We start from the raw sequence: 27,816 nt of genomic DNA on the forward strand, positions 1-27,816 counted from the left end.
CAAATAATGTGTTTTGGGGAGAGAAAAAACATTTAAACAGTATGATATAAAACATGGATTCATTACAAACTTTAATTTAAGACGGTGAGAATAATGTTTTAAACAATTTAAATCTGCAGAAATCCAAGACAATTACAATATAACATTTAAATAATATATGATTTGAGGTGAAAGTCTTAAGGTTCACAGTGATTAAAATGCTATGACATGGGGACATCTCAGCCTATATGTGTATTATAGAACTATATATATATATTCATTCAAAGTCTTTTATTTTGACATGTCTAAGCGGAAGTGACGTGTTAACCCTTTGTAGCTTGGGGGTTGTATCTTCAGAGAGGGAGGAGACGCTCGTAGAAAACACTGCTAGCTTCAGCAGAGGAGCTGCTGCTAGGCAATTACAGCAGCGACGAACCGAGAGAGAGAGAGAGAGAGGAGGGTGGCCACCGAAACTAATCAAAAAGAGCCAGCACCTGAACCATCAATCGATTTCTAACAGATAAAAGGCGATCAATCAATCAGCCGGCAGGCTAACCTTCGGGGAAACGCGGAAGTGTAACTCAACGTCAACGTGACTTATTATCTATCGGTGACAACATGGCTGAATCTACCGTTAGCATCGACAAGAACAAACTACCTGGAGTGAAAGAGGGTAAAGTCACTAACATGTCATATTGTGCTGGCTACATGTGAAGTGAGCTCAATGTTTAGCATCACAGCTGATGTTCACCTGAGCGAGCACAGGTGTTTCTGTTTGGTGTTGTGATGGTTGTTAGCGCAGCTTTGCTAGTTGATGCTAGGTCAGTAATGCTGCTGGAGTCAGGTATAGCCTGTAGACCTCTTAGCCTGGCTCCAGACCTGTGCAGACCTCTTAGCCTGGCTGCAGATCTCTTAGCCTGGGTGCAGACCTGTGCAGACCTCTTAGCATGAGTGCAGACCTGTGCAGACCTCTTAGACTGGGTGCAGACCTCTTAGCCTGGGTGCAGACCTGTGCAGACCTCTTAGCCTGGCTGCAGATCTCTTAGCCTGGGTGCAGACCTGTGCAGACCTCTTAGCATGAGTGCAGACCTGTGCAGACCTCTTAGACTGGGTGCAGATCTCTTAGCCTGGGTGCAGACCTGTGCAGACCTCTTAGCCTGGCTGCAGATCTCTTAGCCTGGGTGCAGACCTGTGCAGACCTCTTAGCATGAGTGCAGACCTGTGCAGACCTCTTAGACTGGGTGCAGACCTCTTAGCCTGGGTGCAGACCTGTGCAGACCTCTTAGCCTGGCTGCAGATCTCTTAGCCTGGGTGCAGACCTGTGCAGACCTCTTAGCCTGGCTGCAGATCTCTTAGCCTGGGTGCAGACCTGTGCAGACCTCTTAGCATGAGTGCAGACCTGTGCAGACCTCTTAGACTGGGTGCAGACCTCTTAGCATGAGTGCAGACCTGTGCAGACCTCTTAGACTGGGTGCAGACCTCTTAGCCTGGGTGCAGACCTGTGCAGACCTCTTAGCCTGGCTGCAGATCTCTTAGCCTGGGTGCAGACCTGTGCAGACCTCTTAGCCTGGCTGCAGATCTCTAAGCCTGGGTGCAGACCTCTTAGCATGAGTGCAGACCTGTGCAGACCTCTTAGACTGGGTGCAGACCTCTTAGCATGAGTGCAGACCTGTGCAGACCTCTTAGACTGGGTGCAGACCTCTTAGCCTGGGTGCAGACCTGTGCAGACCTCTTAGCCTGGCTGCAGACCTCTTAGCCTGGGTACAGACCTGTGTAGACCTCTTAGCATGGGTGCATACCTCTTTAGCCTGGTTTTAGCCTGGGTGCAGACCTCTTACCCTGGGTAAAGACCTCTTACCCTGGGTAAAGACCTCTTAGCCTGGGTAAAGACCTCTTAGCCTGGTTGCAGACCTCTTAGCCTGGGTAAAGACCTCTTAGCCTGGTTGCAGACCTCTTACCCTGGGTAAAGACCTCTTAGCCTGGTTGCAGACCTCTTAGCCTGGGTAAAGACCTCTTAGCCTGGTTGCAGACCTCTTAGCCTGGGTGCAGACCTATTAGCCTGGTTGCAGACCTCTTAGCCTGGGTAAAGACCTCTTAGCCTGGGTGCAGGCGTCGTGCCAGATTGTGCATCTATCCCTGTCAATGCTAGAACATTATTTTCCACTTCATTTTCCACATGAATGTTTGAATTGTGGTGAAATGGTTTGTGGGTAAAGGGACATGCTCTACTACTCTACTCTACACACAATCTGTCAAGACACCAGTGAGTGTAAATACAGTGTGGGGAGTCATGTGATTTGTAGCCTTAGTAACGTTACAGAGTAAAGAATGTGCAGAGCCAGATGCTTTGTTTGTTGTTGTTATGAAAGCAGCATGGACAGTGGCCTCCTCCTTGTGAATTTCATATCTCACATATCCGGTTACACTTTGCTTTTGGCTGTAAAATCTGTCACTGCTTTGAAACATTATCTCGCCTGCAAGAAATAACCCGCCCCCTTCCTTTATAACTTTTATACACTACAAACTCAAAACGGTCTACTGATGTGAAGGTGAGAAAGCAAGCGCAGAGCGGGGTTTATACCCTGGAGCAGGTTTTGGATGGGATGCTGTCGTCGTGCCACATTTTGTATCCCTGTCAATGCTAGAAAACATTATTTTCCACTTCATATTTCACATAATGTTTGAATTGTGGTGAAATGGTTTGTGGGTAAAGGGACACGCTCTACTACTCTACCCTACACACAATCTGTCAAGACATCAGTGTGTGTAAATACAGTGTGGGAGCCAGGTGATTTGTAGCCTTAGTAACGTTACAGACAGGGAATGAAATTAGCACCTGCCACCTGCCAAATAACAGGGTGGCTGTGGCAGGTAACAATTTCAGGCAGCCTGCCACGATGGCAGATTCCTTATATTAAGAAATATTATTTTTAAAAAGCAATTCCTAAATTAAAAATAGTCAGGGATTAAGGTTAAATGATCCATATTTCTACTGTCTGTTACCACTGACTCAGTGTTTACTAGGGTTGGACGAAAATATTGAGTATTGCAATATTATGTTTTGTGATACTGTATCTATCAATTCTCAAAAACTCTGTATTGAATTCTAATTATTAGTTTACATGCCAAGATTAACTCAGTCAATACTTTTTTTTATTTGCAAAGATATGCGCCGTCTGTGATAAATGCAAATGTAGATCCTACATTTCTGATTTCTGCTCAGATTTTATGCATATGGCAGTGTGTTTTGTATACTATGACAGTTTTTCTAAAATTAGATTTGAAAAAAATCGCGATATATTGTTTTGCTTACAGTACCGCAATCTATTGCAATGTTTTGAATTGTAAGCCCTGTATCATGATACGTATGTTATCGCCAGATTCTTGCCAATACGCAGTCCTAGTGTTTACAATTCTAAAGCGTTCTACATAGATTTCAGAAGTGGCAGATAAAACAATTGTGTGGCTAGTAGAAATGTTCAGTGACCTGCCACAGTGGCACGTGAGGAAAAAACTTAATTTTAGACCCTGGTTACAGGCCAAATGGAGGTGTCTTCCTGTAGTAAGGTATGTGCAGAGCCAGATGCTTTGTTTGTTGTTGTTATGAAAGCAGCATGGACAGTGGCCTCCTCCTTGTGAATTTCATATCTCACATATCCGGTTACACTTTGCTTTTGGCTCTAAAATCTGCAATAAATAACCAACACCCACCCCCCTTCCTTTATGACTTTTATACACTACAAACTCAAAATTGTCTACTGATGTGAAGGTGAGAAGCAGGTGCAGAGCGGGGTTTTTACCCTGAAGCAGGTTTTGGATGGGATGCTGTGCTGGTGGGGAAGGACCCGTCCTGTTAGTGTGAAGCAGCTGCTCAGCAGGATGCTTGTTATTCTGGTCAGAGAGAGAGAGAAGGAACGTGCACTGCTTGGCTAGTCTGCAGAGGGAAAGACTGAGAAAGCTGCTGGAAAAGTTTCAATTTCATCCCCTCATGTGCTGGGGAAGATAGTAAATATTGTGAGCTGTCTAGTTGTGCTGCTGCACTGTAAATCACAGATGCATTGTAATTTGCCTTCTTCTCACACGAAGAACAAAGATTTGACTCTTGTGGTCTGTGTGCATTGTGGTGTCATGTCAGGCAAGCGATGGTGTCAGAACTTAAACCATAGCAGCTGTAATCCTTCTGTCACTTGGTGTTGTTGTTGTGAAATCTAGACCAAGTTATGTATTGCATTTTCCAAAATGTTAACTTCCACATGCTTTTAAAGAAACTGTCACACAAACTTTGGTGGTACAGTAGCTAAAACATCTGGTCTTTAAAGTAGGGCTGCCCCCTCTTAGTCGATAAGTCGAGTAATCGGTCGTTTTGGTCTTAGTCGACTAAGATTTCTTTAGTCAATTAGTCATTTTTTTATGCTTCTTTTCATGCTGAATGACTTATATCCAAGGAACTTATGAGCATATCTGCGGTAAACAAGATTTAAAGTGGTGCTTTTGTGTGGTTCTTTGTGGAAAAATGCAGTTTTACAGGTCTGTCCATTAAATCAATTAATCGATTAGTCGACTAACAACTCTGCGTAACATGCAGCGACCGAGCTAACTCTGGCGAAAGCAGCGCAAAATTTTTTCCAGATATACTATGAGCGACGTCACTCTCTATTACATAGAGAGCTCGATATTGATTAACTGTCAATTACTGTTGATTTTTGACCAATGAAAATAGGTTAGTGGTGCGAAAACTTTGCATAAATAGAGCCAGGGCAAGCGTTTTTACAAACAAGCGACATAACGCTGCCTGTACGCTGAGTCGCTGACGCACAGAGCAGGTCAGGACATCTTCATTGGGGAAAAACTGAAACAATCTGATGTTCGCTCGTTCGCATTGCATCCAGTTAGGAAGAGGTATAAGAGTTTCTTTGGTGGAAGACAGCCCTAGTTTAGAGCTATACCAGCCAGAATAAATCTCAGGTTTCTTGGCTAAGAAGATTAAGCATATGGTTGATATTGGTCTTTGTTAATCAAATCCCATACTGGTCCTGGTCAGAGTCAGTGGGGGGGCTTTGTGGAGGTCTCGCCCTCCTCTTCACAGCATCTGTTTAAACCCAACCATCCACCCAGTCGCCTCCCATCGCATTCAACCAGACAATCTGGACCACTCATCAGTGTTTTGTTTGAATCCCAGCTTGCGTTTTGTGCTTGTCAATAATGCACACCAACAGATAGTCATAGACTGTTGCTGGTTATAAATTTTTTATGTGGATGAAGTAATGTTTGTGAGAGCAGATGATGGGCCGTGAGCCTGGCTGTGTGTGGTTATTGAGTGTGGCTCGGCTCTGTAATGAAACCTGAGAGGAGGAGAGCTGTAAATACAAGATTAGCGTCACAAAAAGGATTGATATGACTGAATATATATGATGTATGATTATAATAATTCTTATATCATATCATATATATCAAGAGAAATACTCTGAGTAGGTTAAATTATTCTTTTTGGTTGGTCTTCACTGAACAGACACTGCCAGCAGCAGAGAGTGGTGCGCGGCTGCTTGCAAGATGAAATCATGGCTTAATTTGGTTCTTCTATATTTGATGCAATGAAATTTCCACAAGTTTTGCAGCTGAAGAAACGTTTTCTTGCTGCAGTATTTTAAGATGCAGCCTATGCAAAACAGAGGGTTTGTTAAATCCAACCGTAGACGCAGATACGTCCTCTATGCTATAAGGTCCACATCCATAATTAGCTGAGGTTGTGAGAAAGGTCTTAAATGTCCCCTTAGCTTCTACTGTTTCCTGCACGGGAAACTGTCAGCATTTGTCGACTGGTGGATTCCTTTCACGAATACTCAAAGGAAGAAAAGCTGCCTCATTTCAGAACAGTTCAGATCATAGATTATGTGGTGTGGGTATCAGGTTTTTATGAGGAAAAGTACCCTGCTACAACCGTTTGTACAATTGTTTCTTAGAATGAATGTTCACAGCATTTTGACAATACGTGTAATATTGAAACCATAGATGGAAAGTCTGAAGAATGTTAAGATGGAAGATGGAAAATGAACAGTAAAATATCTCACACTGTGTACAGATAATTGAGATTGAGAGATGAGATATTTAGCCGTACATGTGCAGTTCGAGCCCTCGAGCTTTGAGCTGAGAGTAAAAAATTAGAAGCTGCTTCAGTAAATGTGACTCACTGGTGGATAGGTTTGTTCAAATGATTATGCAGATGTCATGCAGTCCGTAATGTTTAAGGTTTGAGTTTTGATAAGATAACAAAATGTTTTTGGGCTGATTATTGTATTGTAACATCAGCATTTATACATTCACCTGATTAAATACATGTATTTCTGCTTATGCCTTGCTGATACGCACAAATTGTTTTACGCAGGGGGAGGTTTTTACTCATGTACTGTATTTGCCTGCTTGTCACATTTTGTCAACCAGTGCAGGGATTTAAACCGGCAGCTTGTCAGTAGTAAGCCTGCTTCTCACTTCTTAAGGCCCGTTGCTCGCACCCCTAAATAATTTTGAAGAAAAAGCTCAAAAGCTCACACGACATCAGTTCTTATTTAGGCTTTCACAATCGGGGCGAATGATGGTTCCTCATTCACAGTTTCACATCATGTCTTTGCAGACAGAAAATAACTAAACCACATACCACCCGCCAGATGGCCAAACTCTTTATCAGACGGAGAAAGGAACACTGCTTGGCCCAGTTTCTAATTTGTGAAACCTATAGAAGTATGATATGTAAATGTCCCATGTTGTGTCAAACTAGTCATTACATTTTTTTCAGATATATTACGAGCGATAATACTTTCTGTTACATCGTTGCGTTGATTTTGCCCAATGAAATTAGGTTGGAGGTGCGCGAAACTTTGGATAAATAGAGCCAGGACGAGTGGCTTTTAAACAAGCGACACATCGCTAAGCCTGTTCGCTGATAAACGGAGCAGGTTAGGAAATCTTCTAACTGAAACAACTTAATGTGCGCTCGTTCACATCACGTCCAGTTAGGAAGAGATGTCACTCGGCAAATCATTACATTATGTCAACTGATCATATAAAGAGCCGCCGAACATAAAATAAATTCACAGATTAAATCTTCCGAATGAGCTGCTTGTGTGTTCTAGTAAACCCATGAAACTTGGCCTCCTGTTCTTGATAGTGGGTCAGATATCAGCTCATTTTTCTTTGTAAGCATGTGTGTAGGCAGATGGGCCGGATGTTAAACACCCGAAACTGTGAATGTCAGATAGCGATCTAACATCTCAACTGCCTCAAGCTTGACTTGTACCTGTTTAGAGTCTTGAAAATAATTTTAAACTTTGGCTTTCTCAGTATTGTTTTTCAGTTTCAATCTCTTTCTTTTTTTTCAGTGTGCCGAGACTTTGCCGTGCTGGAGGACCACTGCCTGGCCTACAACCTCCAGGAGCAAGAAAGTAAGACACTACAAATTAGCCATGTTTTTTGACTTCTTCTTCCCAGCCCCCAAGTTTCCCCCTTAAAGGGGCTAGATGTAAGAATCATAAATTGCTTGTTAACAGTGAAACCTGTGGCCGTTAAGTCAATGACAGTCAGCGACCACAATATCACTCTATATTTCACATGGCAGTAATGTTAGCTCACCAGTCCAATAGGACTTTTGACAGCTCGGGATCCGATTTGATACCCAAAACCAAACGAAGGTCCCTCCTTGAATCGAACGCCCGGCCGATGTTGAGCCTAGTTTTCCCCTGATGTCAGTTTTGCAACACGGGCCTCACTAGATATAACTTTGTTTTTTTTGTGCTTCGGAGGAGTTTGTGTCGGAGTCTGAGTTGTGGTGGGGGCTGACAGTTTGTTGGCGTCAGCGGACTCCATTTCTAACCAAATGTTAGCTATGGTTGCACACTGTTGGCCCTGTAGCGGAGCTGTAGCTGCGAGTAAAGGCACTCACAAGCACACATGGCTTCACATACATCGATTTTCACGGAAAAAACGGATTCTTCACATTAAAAGCGGTCTACAGGCCGATAGAGGAAACCCAGAAAGTTGCGGAAGGTCTCATTTTTTAGGTTAGGTTACAACCTGTTCACACATTAAAAAAACGTTTATACATGTAAAAAAAATTGCATACAGTCCCTTTAAGAGACTGGTAACACCTACTTATTTAAAACAGGGGTCTTCTGTGTTTAATGTTACTGACCACTGATCTGTGGTCTATTCCAGTCAGTGAAAAGCTTGGCTGCTTTATAAAGATGAAAATATCCAGAGAGGTCATACAGATACTGCAGGTCTGTTTCCTTTTCCAGACCGTCTGTCTAAACACTTAAGTCATTTATCGTTGTAATGTTTTCTGCATCAGAGCCGTTACGTCACTGTAGACTGGTTTATGTCAAGCTGCCCTGCTGCTGCAATCCTCCTGTAGGCCACTTAATGCTTACTTTGCAAAAGAACAAACTATGAAAGATGTTTTCAGAGCGTAGCGGTAGAAAAATGAATGCAGTCCACAATGCTCCTCTTTTCCTCTTCTGGAAAAAATGTGTCAAGTCTAACAAAGTGCAGCGTCAGTGGCTGCAGCCAGCTTTAAGCCTACATAAACCCTGCTTCAGTCACGCAGTTCGCTGTGTGAATGGTGCAGGATGCCACAACAATACTGTATCAGGGCAGGGCTGTGGCAGACTACAGTGGGGCCGGTGCATGTGATTTGTTTGGATCACATTAATTTGTGTGTGCTGCAGAGAAGCTGGAGCTGAAGTTAGACGGCACAGTCAGCTTAGCAAGGGGTTTTATATGAACACACTGTGACATGCTATTGTCTGTGTGTGTGTTTCTGTAAAGGAGAATTCTGTGTGTACATGTCGTGCAAGTATTTGTTCCTGCATGCCTCAATAGATTAGCTGGTGCTTTTATGTGAGCTCACATGTGCCTAATTAACCGTCACCTCTTTCACACGATTTAAAAAGGCACTTTGGAGACTCGCTCACTAAGTGCATTAAGATGAATTGCTGAAATGTCATCATGATTATGACTTTTAAACCTTTGTTTCTCGTATCAAAAGCTTCTTTTAGTTTAGTGTTTCTAGTAGAAATTCTCTCAGGAGCTGCTGGCCCTGTACTGCTGGCACTGTAGGATATCTCCTGCTGAGTTAGGTTGAAAGAAACATTTTCTGACCCAGAAATAACAAAGCTTTTCTTTCATCAGGCACAAATGAATATTTGCAGATGGCTAATGGCCTCATATCCTCCGCCTGCACTCATTCATAAAGAAGTGACAATAGAAAGAGGGGACTGCTTTTAGGTTGTGCAGGAAATTATTTGGTTACCGTTCAGATTTCTTTGGTGAGCTTTTGATTTGAAATAATGGATCAATTTATAGTATAGACTATATACTGTATAAGAAGTGGACGTAGTCACCGTGACGTCACCCATTGGTTTGTGGACTGCCATTTTTTTAGCCTCGAGTTCGGCATTTTGGTCGTCACCATGTTGGTTTTTTGCAACCAGAAGTGACACGAGAGGGTGGAGCTAAGTACAACCGAACGCATAATAAGACATTTTTACAAATAACTTTGAAGAACTGAAAACACACTGTGAAAGGGTTAAAGTTGTAAGACGAAAACCGGACAACGCCGTGGTAGCGACCTGTCAATCATGAGGTAGCCCTGCCCTAAAGCATACCCCGCTTTACGGTCTATTTGACTCTAAATGGGACCATAATTTACTAAATGAACATCATGCTGTATTGAAGAAGACTTGAAACTAGCGATTGAGACCATAAACTCATGTTTACAATGTTAACTGAGGTAATAAATCAAGTGAGAAGTAGGCTCATTTTCTCATAGACTTCTATACAATCAGACTTGTTTTTGCAACCAGAGGAGTCGCCCCCTGCTGGCTATTAGAAAGAATGCAAGTTCAAGGCACTTCCGCATTGCTTTCACTTTTTGCCCACTAGTGTAGACAGTGGAAACATTGCTTTTACTTATCTGCGCTGGACAGTAGTTTGTTATTCGGTTTCCATGAATATGTCACCATAAAAGGGTAAATTATGCAACAAGCTGTGCAAGACGGAAGGCCAGATGTCACGCCGCCATACCCTAAGTGCAGATTAGGCTGTGTTTTAACTGTGATTAAGTTGGTTTTGGCTGGCCTGCCCTTGTGTTGTCATTAACCCTTTTGAAGCCTTAGTGATCCATGAGCAAGGCTCATCTCCTTTGTTGTCACACTAACTGATCTGCTTTGAGCCGGAAAAATCGTTGTTTCACCTTTGACCCTGGAGGTTACTGAGTAGAATGCTGGCTGACGTAGCCTGACTGTCTTTTTTCACATCAACAGATGGCCATCCCAGAAGAGGCTTTTTAGCACATTCACTTCAGGTTAATACGGAGTTAAAGCTGTCTTTTATTTCCATTCGAAATGTTGAGTATGAAGCCTCCAAATTACACATGGAAAACATTTCTTTATGGCTGTGTCAGCAGCACTTGGCGTGTTTGTTTCTGGAATGTGTTTTCTCTATTTCAGCGTGCAGCTCCTCACTGAGGTTCAGATAGATAGAACTTTCTCACCCCAAGTCCCCTTTTTCCTGAATGACGTCACACAAGACCTCTTCAAGGCCGAGTTTGTTGAATGAACCATTGTCACAATGTCTGGTCATGTTTTTGTTTTATTACCTTGAAAGATGAATCAGTTTTCCTGTTGAGAGATGTGGCACTGGATAAATGATAGCCTTATCTTGACTCGTGACATCAGTTTTTTGCCCTCTAAATATTTGTTTTGTAAGGTGTCATAGATGTAAACAATTGATCAGCGTCATCCACAAAAAAAATCAATGTCAACACCTTGACTTTTTATCAAGTCGCTACAGCTGTAACTCAGTTTCCTCTTTCAATCCCACCAGTCAGAAAGCAGAAACTTTATGGCGCCTCTCACGGGTAAATTGGCAAATGTAATTTGGTCCTTTTCACATGAAAGCTGGCAGCAGATCGATAGCCAGGTGAAACAGAGCTGAGGGACTGAGTGATGCTCTCCTCGCTCACCAAGTGCTTGGAGTGCGTCAGCAGGCAGGATTTATCATCTGTTATGGCCCACAACGTGCCATCACACAACCTTGGAACGGCACCTCAGCTGCAAACAGTCATTTCTCAGTGACTAAGACGGCTCCCTGTTTATTAGCGGAGAACTGAAGCGTCTGTGTCCTCGACAACGTTTATCTTGTTCTCTTCAGGCCATCTAAACAACACTACAGCTCCTCAGAGAGGAAAACATCAAGAACGTGTGGATCTGTAAATAAACTCCTCGGTGCTCTGCTGCTTATCACTCCTCTAATTCCTCATCACTAGTGAGGTCCAGCCAGCTGACCTACTACTCCTGGATTGTGTGTACACATGTTTAAGAGCTGTGCTTATGTGTTTGTGTCCAACAGTCGAGAGCCACTTGGCGTCCAACGTCAATAAGAGCCGTCTGGTGCAGACGGACCTGCAGGTGGCCAAGAAGCTGCAGGAGGAGGAGGATCTGAGGGCCAAGGGCCAGAACCAGAAACAGCACGTTGACATGTGGGTGTCACACACACACACATACATACAAGGAATTTGACTTGTTTTATGCATCTTTCTCAATGCACTTACACAGAAATAGAAATAACAGCTAGGGACAAGGACAATAAAGCTGGATAGATTAAAACGTCTATACAAATCAAGGTTTCTGTAAGTTGTATATATGTCTATATCAAAGCACAATCCCAATGGAAGAAATTGACAATAAAACCATACACACAAAAGTAGTTAAGATGTAGAGAAGGTAACCTACAGTATGTGATTACCTGGTAAAAATTGAATTAGTAATGTAAGTACCCTTATTTAAAGGGGAACTACGGCCATTTTCAAAATTCGTACATGTCATTCCTATGGTCTAAGACAGTCCAAAAATATTAGCTAACATGAACAACTCTCCCAAATTCAAAAACTAGAGTGCTTAAACTCAAACTAGTGATGTCATAGGGTATAAAGTGTGGAACTGCTCCATAGACAATGAATTAGGAAAGATGACACTGAGAGCACCCAGGGGAATGATCTTAGTGAATGGGAACATTTTCTTTTTCACTATTGACATTCAGAATAGAATAAATTTCATTTAGGTATAAAGAAAGTAAGACCTCAAAATCAGCCTCCCATTAATTGTCTATAGAGCAGCTCCAGACTTTATACCCTACATCACTAGCTTGAGACTTACTTCTCTGGTTTCTGGCTTTGAGAGAGAATAGCTCATGTTCACAAATATTGATTGGACTTTAGGCCATGGAAATAACACATTGAAATTATTAATTTAAGTACTGTTCCCCTTTTTAATATGATAAATTATATGAGGTTCAGCATTTACTTGAAAGGTGTAATCTGGTTATAATTGTATATAATCATCTAGGTGTAGCTATAGCCATCCTTCTAAGTGCAGGATTATGAGTCTATATTGTTTCTGAAATGAAATGACCCTAAAGGACGTCATGAAGTCATCAGAATACTTTGCAATAATAGCCGTGTACAGTGTTTGTGGACTTTTTGATAGCATCTGTTTCAGATTAGTGTAATCTGGTGTAATTACTCCCAAACCCTGTACCTAGACAGATTAACGCTCCACCAGCGAAGTGATCCATCACACCCACCATAGATGACTCCAAACTGATTTATCGCTCACTGTAGGTTTGACCCCTTTTATCGTCGTAAATTATTAGGTGACGTCTTGCGTTCATTACCGGCGTGTTTATGCTCTTTGTGCTAGAGAGCACATATGCGATGGTTTGGCTCTGTTAGCCAGGTCAGAGGATGAAGAGGATTACTGAGTCATACATTCAGTATAGTAAGATACAGTAAGATGTAATTGACTTCACATTTCTACACTCACTTTGTTATGAAGAGCAACTGTGTGGAGAAGATTTGTGCTGGTAAATTCTTTGCTACACAAGCAGATCATTCACATTTCTTGTGGTCTCCGTGTGGTATCTCCACAGCCCTGAAGTGTAATTATATTTTCTGAGGGGGTTTGGGTGAGCTCCAGCTGCACGTCCAAACTATGCTGCTTCCACACAAAGTTGGCTGACAGCTCCTAAACATAGGGAAATGTTCTGTTGCCTCTGCTTCGCTCCAGTAAAATGTCGCCCTCTCTGCTCTGCAATTTGTATTGAAATAATATTGCTGACTCACAGCTTAGTGACTGTTTCACAAACACACACAGACATATAGTAGTGGGCGCCCCCGGGGAGAGGCCAGATGCTCCGCCATCGATGCAGGCAGGCCAGTTCTGCTGGTCGTGCTGGGAGCTCACACTGCCATCCACCCTACACTTGCCAATGCCACTTCATATACACCCACTCTCAGACGTTTGACCACACACACACACACACACAGAGGAATGCAGCATCACTTGTTTCTTAGTACGTACCGATGAAGGTTTGCCAGCTTAAGTCGTCCTGAGCTGTCGGCTGTTCAGGTCAAATACAGGTGCAGTGCGAGCTGGTTAAGCTGTTACTGTTCCTTTTAGGTAAAGCATTACACTTGTGTATGTCTGCATACACACAAACAGAAAAAAGGATCTTTGCATACCAGCCCTCCAGGCAGATGGTGTTGTCAAAATCACGTCGTTTAAAGTTGTGAGTGAGCCAAAGCGAGCTGTTGAGATCAACAGAGCAGCAGGCGAATATATTCCTGCTCCTGCCTAAAGCACACACGCTACCTCTCACAACACGTTAGATAACTTCATGTAGTACGTTCACTTCGTGGCAAAGTAGGTTCAAATGTTTTTGCAGGCGTGAGATGAAACTACGGCTGCCCCCCTCTTAGTCGATTTGTCGACTAATTGCTTGTTTTGGTCTTAGTTGACTAAGCTTGCTCAGTTGATTAGTTGTCTTTTATGCTTTCTTCATGCTGAATGACTTATTTCCAAGAAACCTATGAGCACATCTCTGGTAAACACAAGATTTAAAGTGGTGCTTTTGTGTGATTCTTTGTGGAGCAACTAATCGATTAGTTGTCAAACTCGTATGAGTGTTAGTCGACTAAGAATTCCTTTGGTTGAGGACAGCCCTGAAGCATCAGCAGAAAGTGCTCATAAAGGGAGACATTGAAGTACTAAACCAATATGTAATAAAGAAATATAGAAATAAAAAAATATATATTTGAAGCATTTCTATTAGACATGCATGTGTATAAAAATCTCAACACTGGTTCATGGTAACAGCATCTTGGCCATTAATATCATCATCATCATCATCATCCATGTCCTTACTTGTATAATTACAAACATCACTGATAAAACATTGTCAGTCAGAGATTGTCATGATCTTGAAGCTATTAACAGTCGTACATATGCTTTAATGTTCTCCAAACTCCTCCCGGTATGCACATCAACCTTTGGGAACCTCAGCGAGCGTCAAGACAATGAGATCGCCCAGGAGATTCAGGATCAACTGGTCCGACAGGCAGAACAACAGCGACAACAGGAAGAGAAGGATGCGGTAAGACACACACACACACACACATACTGACATCCCTGCCCATTCAAGCACAATGTTGGTTCCATCCACCCGTCAATGGCTTCACTTCTAGTATCGATGTACTGTAGGGGGTGGCTCATTCCATTTGAGTCATCACCTTGTTTTTGCCTCCCCATTGTATCAATGGAATGACCTCCTTAGTGACCTGACCTGTATTTCTTCTCAAAGTTTTAATCACAATGATTATGCCCTATAATTGATTTAAGTATATGCTGATGCTACAGTATCTGGATGTATTCGTAAATGTTTCTCCTAATACATTTGCATAAAGCAAACATATTTGCCCACTCCCATGTTGATAAGAGTATTAAATACTTGACAAATCTCCCTTTTAAGGTACATTTTGAATAGATAAAAAATGTTCGATTAATCGTGATTAACTATGGACAATCATGCGATTAAATATTTCAATCGATTGACAGCCCTATTCAAAATAGGTCACATGCCATTGATTATTTCTTGCCTCTACGTTGAGGGTGTGATGGGACTCATTGCTCCATAGTTTTGTGAAAAATTGGCCCGAGTATGGCACAAACATAAGGGGAACAATGCATCTCACTGCCACTGTGATCTGATGTGTTTGAAAGCTACGCTGACTGGCGAAAGAGAAAGAGCTACAACTCAAAACATAGTGACATATTTGTTACAAATCGGCTTTTTCCTTTTTCTCGTGGGACGGCATGTTTACTGTGGCCTCGTTTTGTTTGTTTGTTTGTTTGTAGGCCATAGCTCGTAAGCTGCAGGAGAAGGAGATGAAAGAGGAGAGGAGGAGACAGAAGCAGCTGGAAGCAAACTTTGAGGAGGAGTACTTTGAGGATCACGGAGGTAGGGAGAGCACCACTGGCTCGTGTTAATGTGTGACTGTTCCTGCGTCTTTGTGTGTATCTCCTATCTGTAAGGACATGAAAGAAGATATACCTCCTCCTCTGTGGACTGGATTTTTTTTCCCAGCTCAGGATGTGTGAGGGTGTGCTTTTTTATGCTGCACAGCGCTGGAATTGTCTCTGACTCGAGGCAAAGATTTTGGAATGCATTTATAAGCACATAATTAACCTTGAAGGGAGGCTTACATGTTCCTACAGAGAAATAATTTGTCATTTTGCTCCCATTCATGAGGAAACACGGTTCTAAATGGGTTTAACAGTGCTCCAGTTTTAAGATACAGCTTCGATAGCAGGTTTTTACCTCCGATATTAAATGAATATCCGGTTGGTGGGTAATGAATACATTAAGAAAAGCTTTTAGATTTACCATCTGATGTCACATACCCACAAATCTGTATTTATTGTGCTTCTTTAACATATTGGTGAGCATCTCAGTGTCACATATTGGAAATCTGTTTCAAGGCTTTACATGCACACATCCCCCAAATGCATGATTCATCCAACTGGAGGGCTGTTCATTTTCTACTGAAAGAGAAACAGTGGCTCATTTTAATCTTCTTCTTTTCTTTGACTTCTTTGTAAATTGTTGCCTTGTGTCAAGTAACCTGTGCAGGGGTTCAGTGCAGGTCATTTATAGTAAAGAGTAAAGGGCTATCAGTCCGTCAGCATTAGAAATGTAGCAGCTACCTGACAGTAGTTCCTAGATGGTGGGCAGAGGAGGAAAACATTTTTTTTTTTTTTTTTTAGTTAACTCGATAACTAGGGCTGTCAATTGATTAAAATAGTTAATCGCGACTAATTTCACATTTTTTATCTGTTGAAAATGTACCTTAAAGGGAGATTTGTGAAGTATTTAATGCTCTTATCAACATGGGAGGGGAGCAAATATGCTTGCTATATGCATATATATGTTTATTAGAAATCAATTAACAACACAAAACAATAACAAATATTGTCCAGAAACCCTCACAGGTACTGCATTTAGCATAAAAAATATACTTAAATCATAACATGATAAACTGCAGCCCAACAGGCAACAACAGCTGTCAGTGTGTCAGTGTGCTGACTTGACTATGACTTGCCCCAAACTGCATGTGATTATCATAAAGTGGGCATGTCTGTAAAAGGGAGACTTGTTGGTACCCATAGAACCCATTTTCATTCACATACCTTGAGGTCAGAGGTCAAGGGACCCCTTTGAATTTGACCATGCCAGTTTTTCCTCGCCAAAATTTAAGTTTGGAGCGTCATTTAACCTCCTTTATGACAAGCTAAAATGACATAGGTACCAATGAATTCCTTAGGTTTTCTAATTTCATATGATATCAGTATCTTCACTCTAGATTTAAAATTGAGCCCACTATAACCTACAAATTACAGGTTACATTAATGCATAATAGAAATTAGTGTTATGGCGTTAACTTTGACAGCCCTGTTAATAACACAAAAAACAATCAGTCTTCACTTTCCTTTTTTTGTTTTTTCTGTTCCCAGCACCTTTCTATTCTCTGCAATTCACATATATTCCAGCTTTTACTGCCATGGCGCTGTTGTGTTTACCCGTTAGGGTTATTATTGTTTGTTCACAAGAGGAATTTTAGGTTTTTCCACTCCTTAGGCTTTCAGGATGTGTGTGTAAGTTAAATGTGCAAAACAGGACAGAGGGAGGAGGACAGTTGTCAACAGAGAGTAGCTGCTATGGAGGCGTGGTTTAGAGAGTACAGTGTTTGTGTTTACACTTTGTTGACACTAATACAGTGCCTGTTCAGAGCGGGCCGATAACTTGGCCCCCAAAAGTGCAGTTTGCAGCATTCTCGAGAACCGCTCATCACCTGTTGACTCCAGGAAAGTGAAGAAGAGTTTGGTTGTAACGTTAGTATATCCAGCAGTAAATGTGAACTGCAGTCACTGAGCCGCGGCCTGTCGTCCGCAGATCCCTGAAGCCCCGCCCCCCGCTGCTGCACAGAGTGATATCGCTTATTTTTTCACAGTTTATCAATATTGAACTTTTTGCAAGTCCAAATTGCACCAACTTCGACACTGAACGTCGTGGGGAACCCAGTAATACACCCGCCAAGTGTGAAGTAGATCGGATGAGCGATTCTCGAGATATGCAAAGGACACACACACACACACACACGCACACACACACACACACACACACACAGATTCTTTGATTTCTTGTTAGATAAACATGACTGAGCAAATGTCCTCAGCTGTCAGTCTACCTGTCCTGCTGTGTGTGTGTATAGATCACCAGCTGTCCAGGTGCTTTACCTCTTTCTAAAGATGGCAGGTGGTCGGGATGAAGCCACAGTACGTCCTTGCTGACTGTGCCACTCTGCCCCGCTCTGTTTATACTAGAATATTTGTGCCGCTGCCAGGCTCACGATGTCTGCGGTATTTCCTTGCAAGTTACATAACCACTCACCTATAATGTCCCTGCTCAGCGTGTGTGTGTGCATACATCTGTGGCAGTGTGAATGTACACACAGTAGAACAAAGATTCAGCTCCTTTGTTTAGCCTGCATCTAACGCTGTAAGGGCCTGACGTCACGGCGAGTAACCACATACATTTTATGCAGGTTACCAGATTGTCACTGTGTTAAAGGTGTTTTTATATCCTCCCTTTGTGCATGTACACACATTCCCACTTCTGTGAAATCATGTTGCTTTTCATCCGGCCGTGGTAATTGGCTGCTCCTCTCAGGAAGTGAGGGGCTGCTAGCTGTGTTTGTCTTAATCCAGTGGATTACAAACCAGCGTGGCGGCGGAACCCATCTCCGCTTGACAGATATACAACTGGGAAAAAACTGGGAGGAAGAGAGAAAGTGTAGTGGGACTGAAGAGAGCAAACACTTAAAGTAACCCAGTCGCTCCGAGCAGATACCAGTCAGGCCGTCTTTGTTGACGTTCAAACTTTTGAAAAAGGAGGCAGGTGCAAAGTCCCGCCATCGATTAGACATCGAGCAGCCGGTTAGATAACTTGAATTCCATTGAGCTGACTGAGTGCTGGCCTCTGCTGTGTGCTTTTCTGCTCATTTGTTTTCATTCAAACTTTTGTCAGTCACAGGCCAACTCCCAGCAGGATGGTTCTTACGGAATGAACATGTTGTTCTCAATCTCATGTTTTGTTGAAATACACCATTTTAGAAAAGGCTAAAATAACACATTTATACTGCATGCAAAATACTGCATGGCTTTTGCTCAAAACTGCATGTGATTATCATGAAGTGGGCATGTCTGTAAAGGGGAGACTCGTGGGTACCCATAGAACCCATTTTCATTCACATATCTTGAGGTCAGAGGTCAAGAAACCCCGGTGAAAATCGCCATGCCATTTTTTTCCTCACCAAAATTTAGCCTAACTTTGGAGCATAATTTAGCCTCCTTCGCCAACAAGCTAGTATGCTTGGTACCAATGGACTCCTTAGGTTTATAGTTTCATATGATACCTGTAACTTCACTCTACACCCTCTGAAAGATCAAATAGCGGCCGGGCTCGACGGCAGGCCGTCTGATTTTTAATTTTTAATCGGTTCAGTATCGCACAACGTGATATTGTGATACTCGTGTGTCGATATTTTCTTACACCCCTAGTTGACATGATGAGTGCTGCTATACATATTAGTTTTAATCTGTGTCCATCAAACAACACACAATATTTAAAGGTGTTACATATTGTTTGTTCACTATGTCACATCAAAAGTCTGAAGTGTTTGAGCTTTTCCATTCTTTAGGACAAATCTGCATTAATATTACCGTCTTTATTTAGGCTCCAAACACTTGACTCCACTGTTTAACTAATCCCAGGGTTAGGAACCATGTCTCTGGACATTTTGGGTGCAGCTAATTTCTTACTGCTCTATACATCTATAGCATGTACTTTGTCTTGTGATCATCACTGTCCTCACAGGAGCTGTGTCTAACTCGGTGCTTACTAACCATCTTAGTTTATATCATTCCTGTCTGTGTTGTTTTTTTTGTCACGTTTCCATGTTCTCATCAACCATCTTCATCATTCTCTCCACGCCGCCCTCCTCCCAACCTCGCTCCGTCTTCTCTGCCCGGTTCAGCTGCAAGACAAACCCTTGACTTGGACAAACCCGCCCGCCACAAATCAAGTTCCCCAGGCCGACATGACGCACACGCACATCGTGATAACTCCCCAGATTATAGCTCGACCGAGCCCAAAAGGAGCAGGTACCCAAGGCAGGACCCAGCAGCACCCCACAGCCGATCCAGATACCCTGAGCACCACCTAGTGGCAGAAGGAGGGCGAAGCAGACATGCAGATCCGTACCCAGAGCACCTGGTGCCCCATAGAGGCAAGCATGGGGACAGGTACCCAGACTATGAGCCCACAGAGACCGGCAGAGCCAGGGTCCCACGGGGGGAGGACACAGAGAGAGTGGTGAGGAGGAAAGAGAGACCAACCAGGCCACCTCCACCACAAAGCACCATAGAGAGAGACAAGGCCTGGGACAGAAAAGGGGACAGGCATCATGAACGAGACAGGGGCAGAGACCTGGAATGGGAGAGGCACATGGGAAGAGAGCAGCAGAGGAGAGACAGGGAGCAGGACCCTAGAGTGGGGAGAGCTGGAGGAAGAGAGAGGGAAAGATCCAGAGAAAGAGTACTGAGTGGGGACAGACAGAGAGAGAAAGACAGGCAGAGACAGAAAGACAAAGACAGACAACGAGCGAGGACCAGGAGCACGGAGAGAGTGCTTGAGGAGGAGCCGGGGCACAGCAGGGACTTGCCCAAGGAGGGCAGGTCTTCTTGGGAGGAGGAAGGGGATGCTGGTGAGAGGGAGAGGAGGGCCGGAGGCCGGCAGCGTGTCCACTCCGGCCCCGACGAGGTGTTTGACGAGCTGGATGAGCGGGGCGGGGGTCCCGGCAGGGAACGCAGTCAGTCCCACACCAACGGAGAGACAGGTAGCGCCCTGAGCCCCCCCTCTGGGCTCTGCGGGGGTTTTGTGTGGTGTGCTGGAGTTGCTTAGGTGGTGGGTTGATCTAACATTGCAATCACTAATGAAGACACTAATTTCCTCTGTCCTCATGAGGACAACAACAATCCCACAGTAATTTTTGATGACTGATGTGATTCAGATTTTGATGGTTTGAAAAAACTTGATTAGTTGCTGTTGTGCTGTGGTGTTCGCTCATTCTTCTATTGTCTGGTTGGGGTTGTTGCAAAGGAAAAGACGACACTGTGCTGCTGAGTACTGACATGTGTGCTGTGATTTTGTGGAGGAATAGCTTCATGGAGTTTGATGAGCTAAAAGGGTTTCAGGGCCGATGAGCTGGTTGTGTTATCTGTTAAAAAACACAGTGACAAACACCAGTAGAAATGCACTGCAGCCCTTTTAGGTGCCTTATGGCTTTAATCCAACTACGAATTGTAGTGCTGAAACGATTACTCAATCATTCAGAAAATTATTTGATCATTTCAATCATTAATTTTGTCATTTATCAAGAAAAATGCCCCAAAAAATCAGGCAAAACAAGAAATTTGAAGACCAAGCCCTGGGCTATGGGCTCTCTTCATTTAAATATAATAATTTTCTGATGTCTTGAATACAAAAATCAACAGCTAATTTGATAATGAAAGTAGTTGCAGGCCCTTATCTATTGTTAGTAATATAATGTGCCAACGTCTGCAGGTCGTATCGTGCACCGAGGGAGCGGAGCAGTGATTGCAGAAACTGAGTACGGAGTGAGCGAGGCCACCAAGGGTTTGACGAAGCTGGATATCCGCGAGCAGGAGCTGAAGGACATGGAGGTGGCCAGGAAAATGCAAGAGGAGGAAATCAAGGTGAGGAAGGAAACAGGAAACACATTAGATATATAAGGTTTATACATTTAACAAACCTTCCTCCAGTCAGCTGATGCGTTCCACTGAAAGAGCCCAACATTTTATACCTTGCATTTTAAAAGTGCAAACATCAATACTCAAAATACTGTAAGTCAAGACCAACCGCAAGCACTTAAACATGGTATTACTGAAGGCTCCAAAGATCAACACCCAGCTTCTGGATAATGCTTGAATGTGACGTCAGATATTGAGCTGGTAATAAACCTGATATCAAAAGTCCGACAGTAGGCTGATAGATAACAAGTCTGATATCAAAACAAGAGGCTCAGTGTAACTAGTACAATATCTGTTCTTCACATCATTGACTGGTGGGGGTTAGTCAGCTCTCTATAGAATAAGGTTTTGAGGCATAATAACATGAGATAAATTATAAAAGAAAAATTTTGTATGGTTTTTGGTTTTGATTATTCAAATTATGCGTGAAGTCTACTTTTCATGTGGCATGTTTAACCCATTTGTACCCAAAGACTGTATTTAGTGTGATGAGGAAAACTGCCACAACATTTCCTCCGATTGGTCAAAAGTCTAGACATTTGGTACGGAAATACTTTGGACAAGTATCTAACGGTAGCAGGAAAATCACACTTTTATCAATGGTCAAAATCAGGATTGGGAAATGCTAACATTGTGTTTATTAAATGTTTTCCATATGAAATATTTTTTTTTGCACTGCATATCTTTGCATTGCATACCTTGTTCAGCTGCAAGAAGACCCCTTGACTTGGACAAACACACCCGTCACAAATCAACATCCCCAGACCGACATGATGCAGAGGGGGGGGGGTTCCTATATGTGTTTGAGAGTTTTCTCAAAAAAGCAAGTTCTGAGGTTTAATAGAAGCAAACAGACATATTTCCTGAACGTGCATTGAAACTGATGGAGAATGTTTTCCCTGCTGTATGACATACAATAGTTCTGTGTAACTTTTATTTATGGAATATGTAGATAGGATTCCCTCAAATGTGTGTACTGAAAATTATTTTTAAAAATCCCTACATTTTACTGCTTATTCTAGGGCATTTAAAAACAACAACAATAGTACTATGTGCCCAAAGACTAAATATAGTATGATAAGAAAAACTCACTTTTCAGCCAAACAGTTTCACCGACTTTGAAAATTTCTTCAGATTTTTCAATTCAGAAATTTAAATTTGTCACAGGCACAAATGGGTTAAATAAACATCGCAACAGCTTCAATATCAGGATTAAAAACTGTATGAAAGAAGGGTAACACTTCATTTTACAGGTCCGCAATCATGACATCAGCTACCAGGTTACATTTGTGTACACAATAAGTCTCACAATGGAGAGATTTGTGCCTGATCAGAAGTGTCTTTTAGTTGTGGTTTTCCACCTCCAATGAAGAGCAGCACACAGCCGCTTCTCAGGCCTAAGGGCCCTATTTTTACGATTATATGCTATTTTGGCATATAATTATTAAATAAGGTTTATAATAAAGTCATTTTTGATACATATTGAGGTAAATATTGGGGTAATTTGGCAGTAATTCCAAAGAAATGTCAAATGGGTTACTTGCTTATTATGACCTAATTACCATGAAATTTGCCGACCTGTTAAAATGAAGTGTTACTGAAAGAAGAACTGGAATGGCACAATGTGATAAAGCGATAAACTCTGTTACTCTGTAAATGACTTGAAGCCTGAAAAAACATTGTGAAAGGCCTCGATCTCAGTCATTTCCTACATTACGTAACGTTGGAACAGTGTGTTCCTCTCTGGGGAAAACATGACTTCTTGATTGTTCTCTGGTTTCAGGCCAGCAAGATGCATGTGCGTGCAGCCCAAGTGGCGCAGGATGAGGTGAGTGGGTATGAAGTCTGAAAACTTGTCTTATGCTGTCTGTCTTTTTTTTATATATATATCCTTTCATTTCCTGAGCTGAGCCAATTGAATCAGTGTTATTATCATATAACCCTGAGTATGTAAAAACATTTCTAAGCCAGACTGGCACCCAATTATGTAAGAAAACATAATCTACTGTAAAAGTGGCATTATAGTTATTTAATGCTCTTTTAAATACATATATGGCTGTGAACAACTACAGATCTCATATATACAATATGTATAATACAAATATGTATTGACATGAAACACAGTCGACGTGTCGCCCACACATCGACTCATGTAGGACGTGGAGATTTTTCTGTGGTTGTGTTCAGTTGATGTGGATGTGTCTGATGTCTCGCTCTGGCAGGAAATCGCCCGACTGCTGATGGAAAAAGAGAAGAAGGAGTACAGGAAGAACCAAGAACGGGAGAACGACAGAGAGCGGGAGAAAGAGAAGGAGCGAGAGAGGGAGAGGGAGAGAATGGCAATGGAAAGGAGGCGGCCGGAGGGAGACCATCGGGTAATTTACCCTAACCATAGTCATTTTAAAACGTGTGCTTTGGGGTGAAATATTTTATATAAAAGTGTATTTCCACTGTGGTACTAGAACCATAATAGTTTTTGTTGGTTTCCAGCCAAACTCGGAGGAAGTAGTCCGGCCCAGAACACGAGATGAGCATGAACACCAGAGGCAGAGGAACCACCACAACAACAAACCTGACAGGTACCAGACCCATCATTTCCTAAGACCAAATACTTCCAGTCGGTCAACAAGTAGAGACTCAATTCTGATGTTGTGTCTCTGTTTTCCTCCGTGTTTCTGTCTGTCTCAGGCCTCCTCAGCCTCGTGCACACGACTATGAGAATGTGAACTCTAGCTACGGCTACTCGGACCACCACGCTCCCCCTCGCGCTCCCACCAGACCTGAGGCTGCTCACAAAGGTACCGTGTCCATGTGTATTTCTGTGTTTAAGCACCACTCTGGTTGAGTTTTCTTTTAGCGTATCGGATGTTTATTCTTTTGTTTTTATAACTCGATGTGATTCTTTTCACTTGGTACTCGTTGCTGTGTGCGTCTGTGTTCCTGACTGCACATATTCCAGAAAGGAAGTGTTTATTTAAGTTGCTAAAGTTAAAATATGCAAATAGATTTCCTCAGCTCACCCACCATTCCTATAATATATCAATCCCCAAATAAACTGACAATACTATCTCAATTAGTGCGTTGTGGCTTTCAGATAATGGCATTATTTAGGTTGCTGGTGTTAAAATTAAAATCCTCATTATTTGATGAACTAAAAACTAGAGGGTGCAACAAATTAACTATTTTCTCAATAAATCAACTAATCTATAATAATATATTGTCAAAACAATCACCATCACGGCGTCCCAGAACTCAAAGTGAGCCCAAAATTTGTTTGTTTGCAACTTGTTTTGTCCGACCATCAGTCCAAAACCAACATATTTCTTGACTGTCATATATGTCAATGAAAAGCAGCAAATCCTCACATTTGAGAAGCTGAAAACAGAAAATGTTTGGCGTTTTTGCCTGAAAACTGAGTGAAACAACTAAATATCAAAGTTGCTGAATAATTTGCTTTCAATCGACTAACACATGATCAGCAGTAAAACTGCTCTGTGCCATCGTTCTTCTATGGCGAGAGCGGTACCGCACCGACGAGGCTGAGGCGCTACCCTTGGCGTGGCGCACCGCTCGAAATCACCACCGAGCGCTGCACTCAAAGTTCAAATTATTTAAACTTTGACCTTGGTTACCGCTGAACTTTTAAAGCGCAACCAATGAGATAACAGCTACAGTGGTTGTTGTTACCTAGAAACAGTGAAGTAGCTTCCTTGCGCACTTCTTGAAGACATTATACCTGCACTACGCTTTGCCTCTGCGAGGCTCTGTGCCCTGCCTCGCGGTGAGCAAACAGCAAATTTCTTATCACGTGAAAGCAGCTTAATCGATCAATTGTAGCAGCGCTACTGCAAATGTCCCACTGCTTTGAACACATACATGATCAGTCCATATTCAGTTAATATACACTTTCACATTTGCTGTTCTAAACACCCAGTAAGAAAAGACCAGTGGCACAGCTGCCTTATTAGTTGAGTTGACAGATGAGAGAGAGAGAGAGACGGAGAGAGAGAGAGACAGAGAACAAATCTGAGATGTTGTTGCTCAAAGTCTGCATGCTCTAACCTCCGGCCCAGCAGGGCGCCGGGGGAACTGATGTATTTCATTGAAGCATAAACGGAGCTTGTTTCACACAACTAGAAGAGTAGTTAGCACAATCAGAAGAAACCAGACAGCAGAAATAAATTCCAGATCTCAAAAAAAGACAAACTGATGTCTGAAAAAGTGCAAAAACACTCTGCTGATGGATCTCTGTGTCTCTGTCATCTCTTCCAGGTGCCTATTACAAGCGGTGACTCAGGCTCTCTACCGACATGCTGTCAGTCCTCCTCCATCCTCTTCTTCTTTTTTTAATTTATCTTTTTTGTTTTCAACCATTCGCACTCTGTTGACCAAAAGCCTTGGGACAATCTAATGAGCTGGCAATGGGATTTTTTTGTTTTTGTTTTAATACCCTCCAAAGTCGGCCCAGAGTTTAAGGAAGTTAAGGGCCTGTGAGTGCTGGAACCACACTCATCTTTTCCTTTTTCTTTTTTATTTGTAAATTGTGATTATTTCTTTTAACTGACTCGACATCAAGGCAAGCCAAAACAGCCGCCTTAGTTGTGACATCAACTCCCCTTGATTCTTAGCTGTTGAAACCTCCTGTGGTCATTATGTGCTGATGTTCGTCCATCACAAGGGCTCGAGGCCTCCGCTGGATATAAACCATGCAATCTCTAAATTCCTCATGACTCTTCATGGGACGTGCCTGTCTGGTCCAACACGGCTGCTGCTGCTGCTGCTGCTGCTGCTGCTGCTACAGTGTCTTAGATACCAACATGGCAGCTGCTTTCTACACCCGTGCTGCAGTTCTGTTCTCTTGTCACGCTGTGCAACGAGGCTACTTATCCATGTGCCACGCAGCTACGACTCTGGAGGGATTCTGTTTGCTGTATTCAAACAACACAAAACAAATAAGCCTTTTTATCAAGATGCTGGTAGTTTTGGCTTCGACTTGTTTTCCCACCATGTTCCAGTGCCGAAGGAGGTGGAGCTTTGTGATGATCTATGGACATTTTAGTTGGCTGTTTTCTTCTGCTTGTGAGGGACTTCACCCTTCAAACTGTGGACGGATGATACTCTTGTGTATGACTCACTGTTTCTATGTGCATGCTTACTGAAAGTGTACAACTGTGTACATGCATTTCAGCTCTATATCAAATGATCTTTGTCAGAAAGGGCTAAAGCCACAAAACGCCAATAATCTCTCTCTTTCTCTTTTGTGAATGAACAGAATAGTTCATATCCTGCTGTACAATATATCTGCCGCTCTTTCATATCGGCTCATCATTTACAAAAACCAAAACTGGCCCATAAAAGAACCAGTACCAAAATGAAATGCATGTACATTGCTTGTCTGTGTCAAAAATCTGAATTCATGCTCGTGCTTTCGGCACAGACGTCGCGCGATTGAATATTTGCTCTCGTTTTATTTTAATGTAAATATCAATTTTTTTATTTTTTATTTTTACTTGTGCCACCAAATTATGTTGGAAAATACAAGATTCTCTCTTCAGTCCCTTCATCTTGTGTCCCGCTAGTTATCTTTGTTCAGAAAGGGAGTCTTATATATTATTTTTATACAATATTTAGTTGGTCTTTCCTCAGATTGTTCCCTTAATTTCCATCCCCCCCCATCAAGCAACATCCAGGCCTCTTCTCTTTGTCTCAAGCTTAAAGGCAGCCGACATCACTTCCTGCTTGCAGAAAACACAAACATTCCCACAATAGAAGTGAATCTGGATGGAGGGAAATCGGCTCAAATAGATATATATTACTGCACAAAGGGACCTATTTTTGTGTTTTTACTACTCCGGGATCCATTATTTTCTGTTCATATTGAATAATGAGGATGAAAAGGAAAATGAAGAGCACAGTCGAGCTTTTGAGTCTACTGAAATGTTTAAAAGTGATTCAGTCTTTGAACATTTTAGTGCCGCTTCCAGGTGCTCACGTTGCTAAAATTATAAACTGATTCCCTCCCTGTTCAGAGAAAGAGGTGTTTGTATTGCCGAGGACAAACGCGTAGGTGTTATTGAATTATAATAATGTGCTAATTGCTGTTGACAGAATGAGATTTGTGCCATATGTTTGTAATTTTTTTTCAGGGACTTGAAAATGGGGGAAAAGCTTAAGAGTTGTAGTGGATGTAGCAGAGCTACCACACCCGCAGAGGTGGGACTCCTTATTTATTGTTTGGTGAGAGCACCACCATGTGGACAAATGAAAAAACAGTGTACAAAAACTGACATGATCGGGATGCGTCTTTGTGTATTTGTGGATGTTGTGCATCGGACATGGAGTGTTGTCTACATCAAACATCGAGTGCTTTTTAATTTTCTTTAATCCAGGGCTTGTATGCAATCTACCAATCATGAATCAACACATACTGTGTGTGTTGGCACTTGCTGTAACAGGATTTTTTTTAAGTAAAACGAATTAACAAGTTGCTTTTTCCTATAGCATCTCAAAGTGTAATAAACTGTATCAGCATTTCCACCGTTTATGAACACGACTCGTTCAT

At 42.3% G+C, this 27,816-nt stretch overlaps 1 protein-coding gene across 2 annotated transcripts; it reads left to right on the forward strand.

The window, feature by feature from the left end:
* Positions 1–311: 311 nt before the first annotated feature.
* Positions 312–27,796, forward strand: ccdc50 (coiled-coil domain containing 50). 2 transcript variants are annotated; one of them, XM_037769966.1, is made up of 12 exons: positions 312–652; positions 7,353–7,415; positions 11,380–11,509; positions 14,370–14,460; positions 15,222–15,324; positions 19,460–20,320; positions 21,049–21,200; positions 23,038–23,082; positions 23,477–23,629; positions 23,745–23,833; positions 23,943–24,052; positions 25,527–27,796. In XM_037769966.1, the coding sequence occupies exons 1-12, from the start codon at positions 598–600 to the stop codon at positions 25,544–25,546; spliced, it is 1,872 nt and encodes a 623-aa protein (XP_037625894.1). In that variant the 5' UTR covers positions 312–597; the 3' UTR covers positions 25,547–27,796. The 2 variants fall into 2 exon arrangements, with proteins under 2 accessions (XP_037625894.1, XP_037625895.1); XM_037769967.1 differs by lacking the exon at positions 19,460–20,320 and having other exon boundaries at positions 321–652.
* Positions 27,797–27,816: the final 20 nt, after the last annotated feature.

Source organism: Sebastes umbrosus, chromosome 5, assembly GCF_015220745.1.
Source record: "Sebastes umbrosus isolate fSebUmb1 chromosome 5, fSebUmb1.pri, whole genome shotgun sequence".
In the NCBI taxonomy this organism is placed as follows: domain Eukaryota; kingdom Metazoa; phylum Chordata; class Actinopteri; order Perciformes; family Sebastidae; genus Sebastes; species Sebastes umbrosus.